This window comes from Vidua chalybeata, chromosome 29 (assembly GCF_026979565.1).
Source record: "Vidua chalybeata isolate OUT-0048 chromosome 29, bVidCha1 merged haplotype, whole genome shotgun sequence".
Classification (NCBI taxonomy): Eukaryota; Metazoa; Chordata; class Aves; order Passeriformes; family Viduidae; genus Vidua; species Vidua chalybeata.
Genome location: NC_071558.1, coordinates 2,448,585 through 2,462,783, shown reverse-complemented (window position 1 = coordinate 2,462,783; position 14,199 = coordinate 2,448,585). Strand labels below are relative to the sequence as shown.

The following is a 14,199-nucleotide window of genomic DNA, read 5'->3' as shown; positions in this document are numbered from 1 at the left end:
TTTTCAGGATCTTGGTCATCAGCGTGGAGACTCTACATGGCTGTCTTGCCTTGTTTTCCCATTGTTGTTCTTTTCACCTTCTCATCACCCTCCAGCTTTAGGAAGATAAGAATGGAAGTGCCCAAAGAAGTGGGTCTAATTCATGCAGGGAATCTAGGAACACAAAAGGATTTGTCACTTTCTTCTTTGTACAGATCCTGCAACTGAAAAGTGACGTCCTGACACCTGGGAGCATCACAGACCTGGAATGACTGGGGAGAAGCTGCTTTGGTTGGCCATCCCTGATCTTGCGTGTCCTTTAAAAGGTGTGTGTGCTGCTGGAGCGGTGCTCATCTGCTTCTGAAAGCATGGGAGCTTTGCTTTTCCACAGAGCAGTCTGGGCTGTGGTGAGAGCTGCTGCTGGAGCTCAGAAAACAGCCACAGTGACATCAGAAGGTGTCACCATCAGGCACATGGTAGGGCCCTGCCTCTGGAGGTTGCAGTCCCTCTGCTTGGCCAGCACGATGCTGAGCAAGGGCTTGCTGTGTGCTCGAGGAGAGTCAGCCAAGGTTGAGGTGATGTGGGCGGTTGTAGCGAGTGGGGCTTTGTCCTCTACCCAAGGGGGTCTCTCATTTCAGGTGCCAGCACTTGCAGTCTGGTTGGTCAAGGCTGGAAGGCTGGGCCTGGATCTGCTCTGCACCTTTGAGGGAGATCTGGACCTCTCCTGCCTGACCCCAGGGAGCCATGGAGGACAAACGGAACATCCCCATCATTGAGTGGGAGCACCTGGACAAAAGGAAATTCTACGTGTTTGGGATTTGCATGACTATGATGATCCGGGTGAGCGTTTACCCCTTCACGCTGATCCGGACGCGGCTGCAGGTCCAGAAGGGCAAGAGCCTGTACAACGGGACTTTCGACGCCTTTGTGAAAATCCTGCGGACAGAAGGGACGGCTGGGCTCTACCGTGGCTTCTTGGTCAACACCTTCACCCTGATCTCAGGACAGTGCTACGTGACGACATACGAGCTCACCCGGAAGTACGTGTCACGGTACAACAACAACAACGCTGTGAAGTCCCTGGTGGCCGGTGGCTCGGCCTCCCTGGTGGCCCAGAGCATCACGGTACCCATCGATGTCATCTCCCAGCACCTCATGATGCAGAGGAAGGGGGAAAGCATGGGCAGGTTCAAGGTGCAGACCCAAGATGGCAAGCGTCTGCTGGTCTTTGGCCAAACCAAGGACATCATTGTACAGATTTTCAAGGCTGACGGTTTTAGAGGCTTCTACAGGGGTTATGTGGCCTCGCTGCTCACTTATATTCCCAACAGTGCGGTCTGGTGGCCCTTCTACCACTTCTATGCTGGTAAGTGAAAGGAGGCTTGAAATTTATCTTATCCCAGGAGAGCCAGAAGCCCCTCGGATGGACCCTTGACACTGTGGATTCAGCGTGATTTGCTTTCTCTCTGGGGGTGGGAGCAGAATCTGTCCTGAACTAAGGAGCTACATCTGGATGTGTGGGAATTCTGCAGATACTGGGTGGAAGTTTAACAGAGCAGCAGTGTTTCAGTGCAGAACAAGAGGTCTGAGTGCTATAGGACTTCAAACTGGATGGCTCCAGGCAAGTGGGGCTTCAAGCACCTGCTTTAACTTTCTCTTCCACTAATCCCAAATAGTGCCTTCTCCACGGGAGTGAGGAAGGCAGAGTTTTGGAGCCACCATGTAAGTATAGTTCATCTTTCAGTTCATGTGAACTCAGGCATCTCATATATGGCAAAGGGACTTTTAGAGCCAGAAATCTCATGGCAAAACCAAACAGCAGGCAGAGACAAGGGCCAAATCTTCCCTGGATTTCTGTCAGGTGTTGCTTTTGGCAACTTTAAAATTGGCACTGAGTCTTGTGATGGAAAACTGCACTCAGTAGAAAGTTCTTTCTCCCTAGCTCAGTTCTCATACTCCTTAGGGTGTTTCCAAAGGCTAAAAGTGTTGGCCAGCTAAGGTTTACTTCCACCTCTGATGATCCTTTAGATTTCTGCCGTGCAGCTTTGCACATGGTTCTTAGGCATCTATTTACCTAATGTCTGCCAAAAGGTGGTGGTAATGAGCAGTTTGGGGTTTGCTGTACTGGGCCTAAAGTACATCTTGGAGGTCAAGATGCAACCTGTTCTTCAAAACCCAGATGTCTCAAAGGTCCTGTGTACTTTACAGAGTTCTGGTAGCTAGAGGAAGCATTGGTGCTGCATTTAAATGGCAGTGGCAGCTTGGCACGTTGGGCTGTACTTTGTGGGACTGCTCCCATCAAGTCTCCATGTCAACAGTTTGTAAGACCAAGACCCAGTGTACAAACTGTAAGATTTTCATGCCAAAAGGGCTCAAAGGAGGGCATGTAAGAAAAGGCAGTTGATATGGATCTCTCAGCTTCCAGGTGTTTGCTCTTTCCCTGTCTTCTCAGTGGACATCGAGATGATGGGAAACATAAGCCCCAGCTGTCAATGAAATCTGCTTTGGCTGCATTTCCCAGTCCTCTGTTCCTGGAGCAGCAGCAGGGGTCACTGAACCCTCATCAGGTGCAAAGGACACTGCTGGCCCTGATTCCAGTGTTCAAGGTCTCAAACAGAGCTGCTTCCTTCCCTCCTGCCAGACAGGCTTCCTCATCGTACAAAACACGGGGATTTGAGCACTCTTCTGTCCAACTTTAACCAATAAAAGTGTGGGAGATTCAAATCTTATTGGCCAGGCAGCAGGAGCAGAGGGAGGAAATCTGGGATGAGCACTACATGGTGCTTTTCTCCTTAGGGATCCACAGTGGGGTGCCAGGGTATCTCCTGGACTGTGCCCAGTAGTGACAGCTTTCTGTACAAATCTCTGCAGACACCTTCCAATGGAGCCTTGTCTTAAGGCTTCCTCCACCTTCTAAAGAGGGTGGTTATTTTCATGCCCTGTTTTGGGGACGTGGAAGCTTATTCTGTCCAGTTTGCCCCACAGGCCTGGGGAGCCAGAGAGGCAGCTGATGAGAGGCTGTGGGACAAAGCATGGGGAGTGTCCTGGAGCCACCAGTGTGATGAGTCCTGCTCCCTGTGCTGTGCCAGCTTTCTGGGGTGCTGTAGGAAGCACCACTTCGAGATTCTGTGGGAGGAGCTGGCAGGCTGTACACCAAGGATTCTGCCCACTACAAATCAGCTGGAGTTAGAGGGTGGAGTTGAGGAGATGATAAGCACCCACTGAAAGTCTGAAAGTTTCCTCTCTCTCCTGTTCCCAGAACAGCTTTCGAGTTTGACTCCTAAGGACTGTCCCCACCTCCTTCTGCAAGCGATATCAGGGCCACTTGCAGCTGCCACAGCTTCCACCCTCACCAACCCCATGGATGTGGTGAGGGCTCGGGTCCAGGTAAGAGCTCAGCGTGCTTGGCACAGTGCAGGGTGGGGTTCAGCCTGGGCTCTCATCTCTGTGGTTTCAGGTGAGCTGCTTCCCTGTTCTCCCTGGGCCTTTCATCCTGGGTAGTGGGTGTTTAATTGGCCCTCAGCATTAGCAAGAGGAGCCCAGGCTGGCAGTGCCAGCCTGGCCTGCTCAGACAGGCTTTCTCTTCAGAAAGGGAGAGGTGCTGCTTCCTGCTGCCTCCTTAGGACTTTGTGCTTTTTGTGCTCCCCTCCTCAGGGAGTTCTGGAGAGCAGATCAAGGCTGTTGGACTGGCTGATCTGTTGTCTCCAGAGCGTTCGGTTGCAGCAGAGCCCCAGAGCAGCTCACTGTGGAGTCTGGCAGCTCTGTCAATGTTTGTTCTGGCATTGCAGGTGGAAGGCAAGAGCTCCATCATTCTCACCTTCAAGCAGCTCATTGCAGAGGAAGGTCCCTGGGGGCTGACTAAAGGCCTCTCTGCCCGCATCATTTCGGCCACTCCTTCCACCATCGTCATCGTGGTGGGGTATGAAACGCTGAAGAAGCTGAGCCTGCGCCCAGAGCTGGTGGACTCAAGGCACTGGTAGAGGCAGCTGGTGGAGGAGAACCTTCCTGTGAACTCTCTGAGTCTGGTCTGTGGCAGGGGAGAGCCTGGGATGCGACGCAGCTGCTGTGCCTTTGTCTCTGGCTGGTTTCACAGCACAAGGCAGATGCAAAAGCAACTGCACTTCACCTCTTTAGATTTGAGTGTCATGCAATGGTCTGCTGCTGGTTTTGCTTAAACTGTGACCTTTGGCAGTGCTCTTTGCCTGGAACAGTCCATTCTAGGTGTGTGAATGCATCCTGGCGAGTTATTAATTCCTTTTTTTTTAATTAAAGACTTACTGGCTTAAGCAAAAAGCCAGTTTATTCTCTTTAAATTATTTTCATCTTTGCCAAACTTCCAAGGAGTCTCACAGCCTGCAGCAGGACCCTCTGCTGGGATGTCTCTAGTGGCAGTTGTACTGTGGGAAGCTGGAAGCAGAAAATAGACAAGTGACATTCTCCAATCACCTGCTTTTATTTCTAGAAGATGTGAGACAAGAGTAACCTGGAACTACTTCAGACCTGATTTCCTGCGTTTTGAATAGATCTACATACTTGTTTTGTATATTCTTGGAAAATGTTCCCTGTCTCTCATCCTCCAAACAGCAAGCTGGCTGATAGCAAGTTGGGAGCTGAGCTGGCTGTTTGGAATTAGCTGATGGCAGTTTTGACACCTAACCTGTGTTTTTAATCTGTTGTAATTTAATTTTTTTTTTATTTTAGGGAAGCTTATTCTGATTTCTGGAGAAGTGAATGGTTGTCCCGTGGCCTCGTTCAGTGTGTCAATCCTGCATGTTCAGAGTGGCTGTGGCCACTTCCCACCTTAGCTAGTTTAAGGCCAGAAATGCAGTTTGGAAGTGTTTGATCATGGTGCTGCCAGCAGCTGGATGAGAACTGAATGGGCTTTGGGCTATAATTAGATGGGACGTGGGGAAGGAAAAACCTTGTGCTGGCTTTTGATCCGGTTCAAACCTGACAGGCATGTTTATATTGAATAAGAAGTGTTGGTTCACTTCATGAGTTTAAATTCTGCCCATCCAGTTTGGGAAGGGCAGGGATAATGTTTTGCACAATTGCTGGATCAGAAGCCTGAGCTATGGTCTGTGTATTTTACCAGGTGAAAACTTCAGGGGGACGAAACCAGAGGCTGCTTTTTGGGGAGGGGAGGGGAGGGAGGGGATTGCTTGACTGCACTCTGCTGCTCTTGGTGGTTGAGATTTGCCTTTCATGCTGCCAGCCCACACGTGGTGCTCATCTGGGTCAGCCACGTCCAGGGGGGTTCGGGGTGCACCTCCACACAACAGAGTGCACCACCTCCATTCCCCTTCTGCCATAACCAGGAATTTTGGTTGAGGTGTTGATCCTGCTGACCTGTGGCTGCTGCTGGGCTCCACTTGGCTGTCTCTTCCTGAGGGGACTCACCAAGCGTGGCTCTGCCCTTCGTCCCAGTTGTCCCTGCCCAGCAGGCACTGGACATGCCACCGTGCCTGCTGGAGATGGAGAGTGCTGAAGCTGCTGCTGAGATGGGAGAGGCTTCTCTGCTAAGGGCAGAGCTTGATTCTAAGGTGCAGTGCTCTGGTGGGGCTGTGGGTGAGTCGTCAGAGCCCTCTTCATCCCATTTTTGTTTCTTGCAGTGCTCAGAAAGGCACTGGATGCTGGAGCCGCTGGTGTTGTTGGAGCAGCACCTTCTGCACCTGCTCTGGTCACGTGTTTGTCGTTTAAAAGTTGACACCAGTCGGCTCTTGCTCTAATAATAGATTGTGCTCTGAAAAGCAGAACAACAGCACCCCAAATCACAAGGCAGCAGGATGTTAACCCTAATATTAACAGGAACAATAACGATCAACCTCTGCCAGGTGCAGCAGGGCCAGTCCCAGTGTGCAGAACAGAGGGGCGGCAGCACCAGTGTGGGGAGACACTGTCAAACTTAATGTTCCTCTCGTAACCAGCAACGTCCTTGACAACTAATAAACGTGAGAGACCTTCAGTTTGGTGCCTGCGTTTAAAAGCACATGACTCTCCACACCAGGGGAGGCTGCTGCTTTTTGTCTTGTCACAGAAAGGGCTTCACCCTTTGGACTAGGGCTGGGAGAGAGAGGGACGTGAGCTGCCTGAGAACTCAGTGGCTGCTCAGTGGCTGCTCAGTGGCTGAGCGAGGCAGGGAGAGCCGGCTGGAGCACGTGGAATGCCTGCAAGCAGCTGTGACCCAGAGCCGCCCCCAGGGCGCGGGCTGGCTCCTGGTTGGCGGTTACATGGGAAATGTCGCTTTTTTTTTTTTTTATTCTCTAACCGAGCTGAACTTCGCTGCTTCTTTTCTCCTTGAATTCTCCAGGCTCGATGGTTTTATTTCTCTAAAAGTCGCTGGGGGGGGGGGGGGCAGGGCGGGCATTTCCAGGAGCACTGGGGAGAGAAGGACGCTTTGTCGCGCTGCTTCCCTTCGGGGCCGGGCGCGGCCCCGCGCCGCCAGGGCGGCAGTTTCTCACCGCGGCGGGTTTGGCCGCGGTTCGGTTCGGACCGGCAGCGCCGGGCGGGGCGGTCCCGCCGAGCGGCACAAAACCCCGCGCGTTCTTCCCGCGCATTCTTCCCGCGCGTTCCCTTCACGCGCGTTCTTCCCGCGCGTTCCCTTCCCGCGCGTTCCCTTCACGCGCGTTCTTCCCGCGCGTTCTTCCCGCGCGTTCCCTTCCCGCGCGCTCCCTTCCCGCGCGTTCTTCCCGCGGGGGCGGGGCCCCGGCCAACGGGCGGCGATGGCGGCGGCGGCGGGCGGCGATGGCGGGGACGGCCCGGCCCCGGCGGCGGCCCCGGGGCGAGCCCAGGTGTTCAGCACCGTGGTGGACACGTTCCTGGAGAAACTGGTGACCGCCGGGAGGTGAGGCGGGAGCGGGGAGGGAGCCCTGAGCCCACCGGATCCGCGGGAACAGCCCCGCAGCCGGCTCCGGGCCTGGCCCGGCCCCACCGTGAGCCCGGTCCCGATCCTGCCCTCCTTGCAGCTACCAGAGGTTTGCCAACTGCTACCGCTGCTTCTACAAGCTGCAGCCCCAGCTGACCAGGAGCATCTACGATCAGTTCATCTCCCAGCTACAGGCGTCCATAAAGGTGAACGGGGGGAGCGACCTGGGGGGGGCTGCGGGGGGGGTTTGGAGTGTCCAAAAGGGGGTTCAAAGCCACGGGGGAAAGCGCTGGACAGGTTGATATTAAAGGCAGAAAATACATTTCCTAAATGGCAAAAGCAGAAAGCTGAGGTTGCTCTCCAGAGTTCTGTCTTCACCAGGAAAAAGCTGGAGGGTCATTCAGGTTGGAAAACACCGCTGGGACTATCGAGTCCAAGCATTTCTGCAGCACTGCCAAGGCCACCACTGAACCATGTCCCTAAGTGCCACATCCACACATGTGTTAAATACCACATGTTAAATCCACATGTGTTAAATACCCCCAGGAATGGGGATTCCCAGGGTGTGGGCTCTTCATCCATGACAAAGCTGGAAGGAATTTGGATAAGGGATGGAGTGACAAAGAGGAATGGCTTCCACTGCCAGAGGGCAGGGTTAGATGGGATATTGGGAAGGAATTCTTACCTGTGAGGGTGCTGAGGCCCTGACACAGGTGCCCAGAGAAGCTGTGGCTGCCCCTGGATCCCTGAAATAATTTAAATCCAGGTTGGACAGGGCTTGGAGCAACATGGTCTAATGGAAGGTGGAACGAGATGTGCTTTAAGGTTCCTTTGAACCCAAACAATTCCCTGATTCCACGACCAGCGAGGGCTCACAAGCAGAGTGGTGCCTGTGTTTGTTCACCTTGTGTCCTTCCCTCACAGGAGGAGATCGAGGAGGTGAAAAATGAAGGGAATCTGGAGGAACTCTTCAATTCACTGGATAAGATCGTGGAGGAGGCAAAGGACCGGGAAGAGCCAGCGTGGTATGGCTGGCCAGGGGTGGGGGTCATGTTCCTACAAGGGCAACAGGCAGTTCCTGGGTGATGTCTGGGTGTCCTGTTGGCCTCATGCTGCAAGGGAGGGTCTGAAAGCTGCTGTATCTTTACAGCAACGTCAATGGGCCTAAAACACACAAAAAAATCAGTTTAATCTGTGCTTCTCCGGGCCCAGGATCCATTTCCATTCACTTCCTTAGTGCAGGGAGGTCAGCGCCACTGAGATGGGGGGGCAAATCCAGAGGGCTGATTTTGGGCACAGCAGAGTCCCCCTGCGTGCTCTTTTGTGTCCTCGGGGCCTCAGCAGACACCGCAGGTTGAGCCACCTGGCAGACAGACTGGGGACTGTGACCAGAAAACACAAGATTTGGTGTTCCTTGTGCTGAGGGGGGCGAGTGACATCCTGCCTGTTCCAAGCACCCACGTAGGGCCGGGCTCGGGGAGGAGCTCCCCGTTCCCTCCAGCGGGGCTGTGCTCAGCTCCCCGTGCCGGAGCAAAGCGTGGGAGGCGCGGGGCCGATCCCAGCTGGGTGGGAGCAGTGCCGGGTGGGATCTCGGCTCTCCGTGGGTGCTGAGGAGCCGCCGCGTGCGCAGGCGGCCCAGCGGGATCCCGGAGCAGGACGTGCGCAGCGCCCTGGTGCCGTACCTGCGGAAGCACCGCGCCCACCTGCGCAGGGCGCTGCGCCACAAGGAGGAGCGCAACGGCCGCGTGGCCGAGTCCGTGCTGATGGGGAGGGACAGCATTGCAGAGCTGCAGCAGCTGATCCAGGCTCGCCAACAGGCCTGGCAGGTAAAAACAGACCAGAGCAACCCAAACCAGCCCGACCCTAACCAAACCAAACCAAACCAAACCAGCCCAAACCAAACCAACCCAAACTAAATCAAACCAGCCCAACCCAAACCAGCCCAACCCTAACCAAACCAAACCAACCCAAACCAAACCAAACCAACCCAAACCAAACCAACCCAGCCCAAATCAGCCCAACCCAAACCAAATCAAACCAACCCAAACCAAACCAGCCCAAACCAAACCAAACCAACCCAGTCCAAATCAGCCCAACCCTATCCAAACCAACCCAAACTAAATCAAACCAACCCAAACCAAACCAAACCAGCCCAAACCAAACCAACCCAAACCAAATCAAACCAACCCAAACCAAACCAGCCCAAACCAAATCAAACCAACCCAAACCAAACCAAACCAACCCAAACCAAACCAAACCAGCCCAACCCAAACCAGCCCAGTCCAAATCAAACCAACCCAAACCAACCCAGCACAAATCAACCCAACCCAAACCAACCCAGCACAAATCAACCCAACCAAACCAACCCAAACCAAACCAACCCAAACCAAACCAGCCCAACCCAAACCAGCCCAGTCCAAATCAAACCAACCCAACCCAAATCAAACCAGCCCAAACCAACCCAAACCCACCCAGTCCAAATCAGCCCAACCCAAATTCTTCCAACCCAACCCAGCCCAACCCAAACTAATCCAACCCAAACCAAACCAGCCCAACCAAACCAACCCAAACTAATCCAACCCAAACCAAACCAGCCCAACCCAAACCAACCCAACCAAATCAAACCAACCCAAACCAAAACCAACCTCCTTCTCACAGCACCTGCTGGAGCAGGGCTCAGTGGGGCCTGGAATGATTTCCAAACCCCTCCACTTGTCCAGGACCTCCTCAGCAGCCAAGTCCTGCTGAAACTTTAGGTGTGGACGTTGTGTCTGGAGGTCTCAGGTGCTTTTCCCTGTGCAGTGGGTGGGATGTGGAATGGTCCCAGGGGACAGCAGTGTGTGACATGCTCGGCTCACATTCAGCCCTGAGTGTGGCAGGGTGGGAGAAGCATCTTGCTGAGGTCTGTGGGTTGTGTTCCTTCCAGGCAATCAGTAAGGAGCAACGAGAACTCATCATGACATTCCAGGAGCCCCAGTGAGGCCACAGGATGAGGATGTCCCAAAGCACTCATGGGACAAGGTGTGTGCAGAACCCAGACTGAGAATTACCCCATCAGGCCACTGGAGACTGCAGAGGGGCTGAAACAGCTGCTGGACTGGCACGGTTTGATCAGATTTGGTACAGAAACAACAACAAAAAAACATTGAGATCTTGGAAATGGATGGCAATTCCATATTTCCTACTCAGCTAGACAGAGGAGTGTCACAAACTGTGGCTGTGCTCTCCTCTGCTCCACTCAGTGCTGTGACAGGCCTGATTCCAGCTTCCAAAGCCACATTTGGGGTTTTGTAGCTGTTTTAGCTGTGCATTAGACAAAATTCAGTGCCTTAAGCCCCAAGCCAGGCTGTGCTGAGGTCTGAGGAGCCCACAAGCAGGAGCACGAGTGGGTCACAGCCAACACTCCTGCCTGTGCTTGCAGGTTCATTCAGTCTCCCTGTGTTCAGACCCTGCCCGTTGCAGATGTGGCAGCAGCTGCTGCACCAAGTTCCTCGTTCCCATTCATTCTGTTCTCCAAGTTATTTTCTACCCCTGGTCCCCTCCCAGCAGCCTGAGGTATCTGGGGATCTGTGCAGAGGTTGGAACGGCCCTGCCTCCACTCTGTGGGTTTGTAGCACAGGGTTTTGATGTTTTTCTGTGGAACCTTCTAGAGCCAGACTGGTTTTCCCCACCCAGAGCTGTCTGTTGCTGCCTCCTCTGCTTGCGGGCTGGGGAAGCGAAGGCTCCCAGGATCTCCCTGGCAGAGCCCCGCAGTGACGTGTGCCTGCAGCATGGACAGGCTGTTCCCTGGGGCTGGGCAGGGAGTGAGGAGAGTCCCCCTGCACCTGCAGAGGACTGAGGGAGCTTCTGAGTCCAGCAAGCTCCCTGCTCTCTACCCAAGGAGAGGCCCTGCCCTGTGACAAGCTGGGGAGGGGCAGTGGCCCCTCGCACCACGCCCCAACCTCTGTAAGCAATTAGAGTTGCAGAGTGGCTGCAGCAATTTCCCCTCTGCCTCCCCTCGCTGTGCTGGAATCTCAATAAATTGGGGCTGTTGTTCCCAGCTTGGCTCCTGCTGTGTTCTTGGCCCACGTACTCTGTACTTTACGGGTTTGTCTGACAAAGGCTCTGGTTCAGCAGTTCCGTCCGCCCTCTGCCCCAAAGCCTCCAGTTCCGCTTTTCAAGACAGGGCTGGGATTTACAGGATCAAAAAGCGGTCAGGATCTGAAAGAGGAATGTTATTCAGGGGCTCCAAGTGCCCTGGCCACGCAGCGTGTGCCCGTGGCATGTGGCAGGGAGGAGCTGTGTGGGGACCAAGGCACAGGCACCTGCTCACCCTCCCTCCCCCGGGGACACAGAGTGACGATGCCCAAAAGAAGCACATGCTGGTCCCCCAGAAGTGGCCAGCAAGTTCCCTCTGGCCCTGCACATGGAGGAAAACCCCACAGGTTTTGGCAGGAAAGTCTCCCTGTGTCGCAGAAGCTGATTCTGGGATCCAGCAGTGGGAGCTGGGTCGAGCAGTGGGGAGCACAGCGAGGAGCCCCCAGTGCCCCAAAACCCATTCCAGTGGGGACTGGGCACTGCCAGGCTGGCAGGGCTGGGCCCACCAACAAATCCCCCCTGGCCTGGGGCCACTTTCCCCTCCCTTTGTGGGCTCTGGCTGGGCACAGGGGGACCAAGTTCATCCCAAACCACAATTGCCACCTCTGCCAGCAGCTCCGGCCATGGCGGATGTGCTGGAAATAACCCTGGTGAGGCCATGCCCCCCCTTGCCAAGGCCACAGGACCCTATAAAGACACCCAGGGAGCCAGGGCTGCACTCAGCCCAGCACAGGAAGGCACCATGAAGTCCCTCGTGCTGCTGACCCTCTTGGCCCTGCTCACCCTTGGTCTCTGCCGCAGAGGTACGGGAGAATCCAGGGCTGACGGGGACACTGGGGGTGATTCCGTGCCCTGGGAAGGGCTCTGCAGGGAGCAAAGGGACTGGGAAAACTTTGCTGAGCTTTGGGGTTGGGGGCACGGGGCTGCAACAAGGAGATAGGCACCGGGACATCCTTCAGCAGACTGGGGGGTGTCAGTGAGGGATGTGAGCTCCAAAAGGAGTGGGGGTGAGAGCAGAGCCCACATGGGGCCGTTCTGAGCCCACCCTCCCCTCCGTGTCACTCGCAGCTGCCGATGGCTCTGCCAGCACCCAGGACTCGCCCAGCTCCGAAGGTGAGTGACCGTGGCTGCCCGGCCCCACTGCCCTGGGGACAGGGGACATGAGCCCCTGACCCACCGCCCTGTCCCTGCAGCCTTTGTCTCCAGACGCGCCAGCGCCGAGGTGGTGCAGAGACAGAAGCGCAACTACGGCTACGGCAGGTGAGGGATCTGCTGGGTGAGGATCACGGCCCCACATGGGGGAAGCCAGAAGCCCCCCAGCTCCCATGGGACCCCCCCCCCGAGACCCCTGGGTGCCCCGTTTGTCCCCCAGCAGCGTCTCTGGAGCCCCACGGGACCCCTTGGAGGCCAAGCGCGAGGTGTGCGAGCTCAACCCCGACTGTGACGAGCTGGCCGACCAGATCGGGTTCCAGGAAGCCTATCGGCGCTACTACGGCCTCGTGTAGCCCCAGCCCTGCTGTGGGGCAGGGGCTGAGCTCCCCTAAACCCTCACCCCGTCCACTTTCACCCTCTCACCCTTTCTGTTAGCCCTGGAAAGAAATAAATGCAAATAGTTGAGCCAGTTCCTTCCCAAGCTTGGGCCGTGGGTGGGTGGGAGGCTTCAGGGGATGTGCCCCATGTCACCCCACCCCACACAGCTGAGGACTCCTGGTTTCCTCCGAGGAGGAGGAGAGGTGCTACCACCCCCAGATCCTGCTCCCAGCAATGAGGAGCCCAGAGCTGCACCATCATTAATCCAGTTTAATTTAAAGCTCTTTGTCTCAAGCGTGGTGTTACTGGGGAGCAGCAGAGCTGCTCCAGGCACCCCGGGCCCCTGTGGCCTGCCTGGGAATTTCGTTACAAGCGGCCTTAATTACTCATTAACCTTGACACACACATGCACGCTTCCAGTGCCGGGTCCCCACACAGGATGGCACATTATCCCTGCCCCAGATTCATGGAATCACTGCTGGCTTGCCCTGGAAGAACTGAGGCAGAGGGAGTTGGGAGAGGGACACTGCAAGACACCCGACAGCACCACCCATTCTCATCTCCATCCCTGTCCCCATCCCCACCTGGTCAGCAGGAAGTGTGTCCAGGATTGTCTCATTCATCATCTGGAAGGAGCTGAGGACACAGCCAAGGGCTGAGCTCTTGGGGTCCCAGTACCCCAACACGATCCCATCCTCCCAGAAGGTCTGTGGGGACAGCAGGGCTGGCTCAGGGGACACCCCAGGGGGAGCAGGGCAGCCCAAGAGCTGCTTTGGGATTGTGGTGGGTGGGGAAACTGAGGCAGGGTGGGCTGGGAGTATCTCCCAGCTGAAACAAGGTTTCATGGGGAGTCCAGGTGATTTCCTACCTCAGATGAGGGAATTGGGAGAAGAAACCTGGGGCAGGTTTCCCCCTAGCCCAGCCAGAGGTACCCGAAGGAAAACCCACAATGATCCAAAAGTATTTGGACAAAGTTCCTGCTGCTCTGCACTGAGCAGGAGGCAGAGCAGTGCTGGTGAGAAGCACCGGTGGTGTGGTGGCCATGTGGGCCACCTGCAGCTGCCCTGCAGAGCCCCCTCCTCACCACTGCCTTGGGCTGGGGGTCTTGGTCCTGCCCTTGCCCTGGCTCCATTCTGACCATCCCACCGCTGGCAGCCTCCAAAGAACCCAAGAGGGAGAGAGAATTATGGCAGTGCCCAGCTCGGTGCTCCCACCAGGGGAAGCAGATCAGGGAGCTTGGACAGCAATGAATTCAGGGCAGGAATATTGATCTATTTTCTCTCCCTGCCCTCCCAGCTACCCGTGGCACCAGGGCACGGTGGGACCCTCACACAGCCCAATCTCCAGCCTGAAGCCCCCAGCCCACCCTCTCCCAGCGCCTTAAAGGGACACTGGAAAATCACACATTTTAAAATTTACACTTTCCCTGTCTCCTGCTTCTCCACCCCCTTTCCCCCATTAAAAGTGAGCTGCAAAGGCCCCGATGAGCTAGGCCAGGTCCTCGTGCAGGGTCAGGGGTGCTCCTGTGGCAGCAGAGTCCTACCAAGAGGATGAAGTCATCCCAAATCACAGAGGCAGCAAGGGAAATGCTACTCCCATCACAGAGCTAAGGAAGGACCCACCTGCACTTCTTTGCTGGAAAGTCTGGTCAGCAAAGCATATGAGGGTGGATTTACAGATGGAAAATGCACTCAGCCCCCGGGCTGTGCAGGAAAGGTGGGATGGGCTGGGAACGACCACAGGACACA

At 55.5% G+C, this 14,199-nt stretch overlaps 3 protein-coding genes across 3 annotated transcripts; all 3 read left to right on the top strand.

Moving 5' to 3' along the window:
* The first annotated feature begins 218 nt into the window (after nucleotides 1–218).
* SLC25A44 (solute carrier family 25 member 44) lies at nucleotides 219–5,944 on the top strand. Its single transcript, XM_053967040.1, has 4 exons — nucleotides 219–305; nucleotides 618–1,345; nucleotides 3,239–3,366; nucleotides 3,768–5,944. The coding sequence occupies exons 2-4, from the start codon at nucleotides 724–726 to the stop codon at nucleotides 3,957–3,959; spliced, it is 942 nt and encodes a 313-aa protein (XP_053823015.1). The 5' UTR covers nucleotides 219–305; nucleotides 618–723; the 3' UTR covers nucleotides 3,960–5,944.
* Nucleotides 5,945–6,453: 509 nt separating this feature from the next.
* PMF1 (polyamine modulated factor 1) lies at nucleotides 6,454–11,040 on the top strand. The gene is made up of 5 exons (XM_053967089.1): nucleotides 6,454–6,823; nucleotides 6,945–7,050; nucleotides 7,769–7,869; nucleotides 8,475–8,670; nucleotides 9,771–11,040. The coding sequence occupies exons 1-5, from the start codon at nucleotides 6,702–6,704 to the stop codon at nucleotides 9,822–9,824; spliced, it is 579 nt and encodes a 192-aa protein (XP_053823064.1). The 5' UTR covers nucleotides 6,454–6,701; the 3' UTR covers nucleotides 9,825–11,040.
* A 504-nt stretch (nucleotides 11,041–11,544) lies between these two features.
* BGLAP (bone gamma-carboxyglutamate protein) lies at nucleotides 11,545–12,463 on the top strand. The gene is given in 5 exon segments (XM_053967092.1): nucleotides 11,545–11,581; nucleotides 11,584–11,724; nucleotides 11,990–12,034; nucleotides 12,115–12,181; nucleotides 12,294–12,463. Coding segments are annotated over 5 exon segments (423 nt in total). The 3' UTR covers nucleotides 12,427–12,463.
* Nucleotides 12,464–14,199: the final 1,736 nt, after the last annotated feature.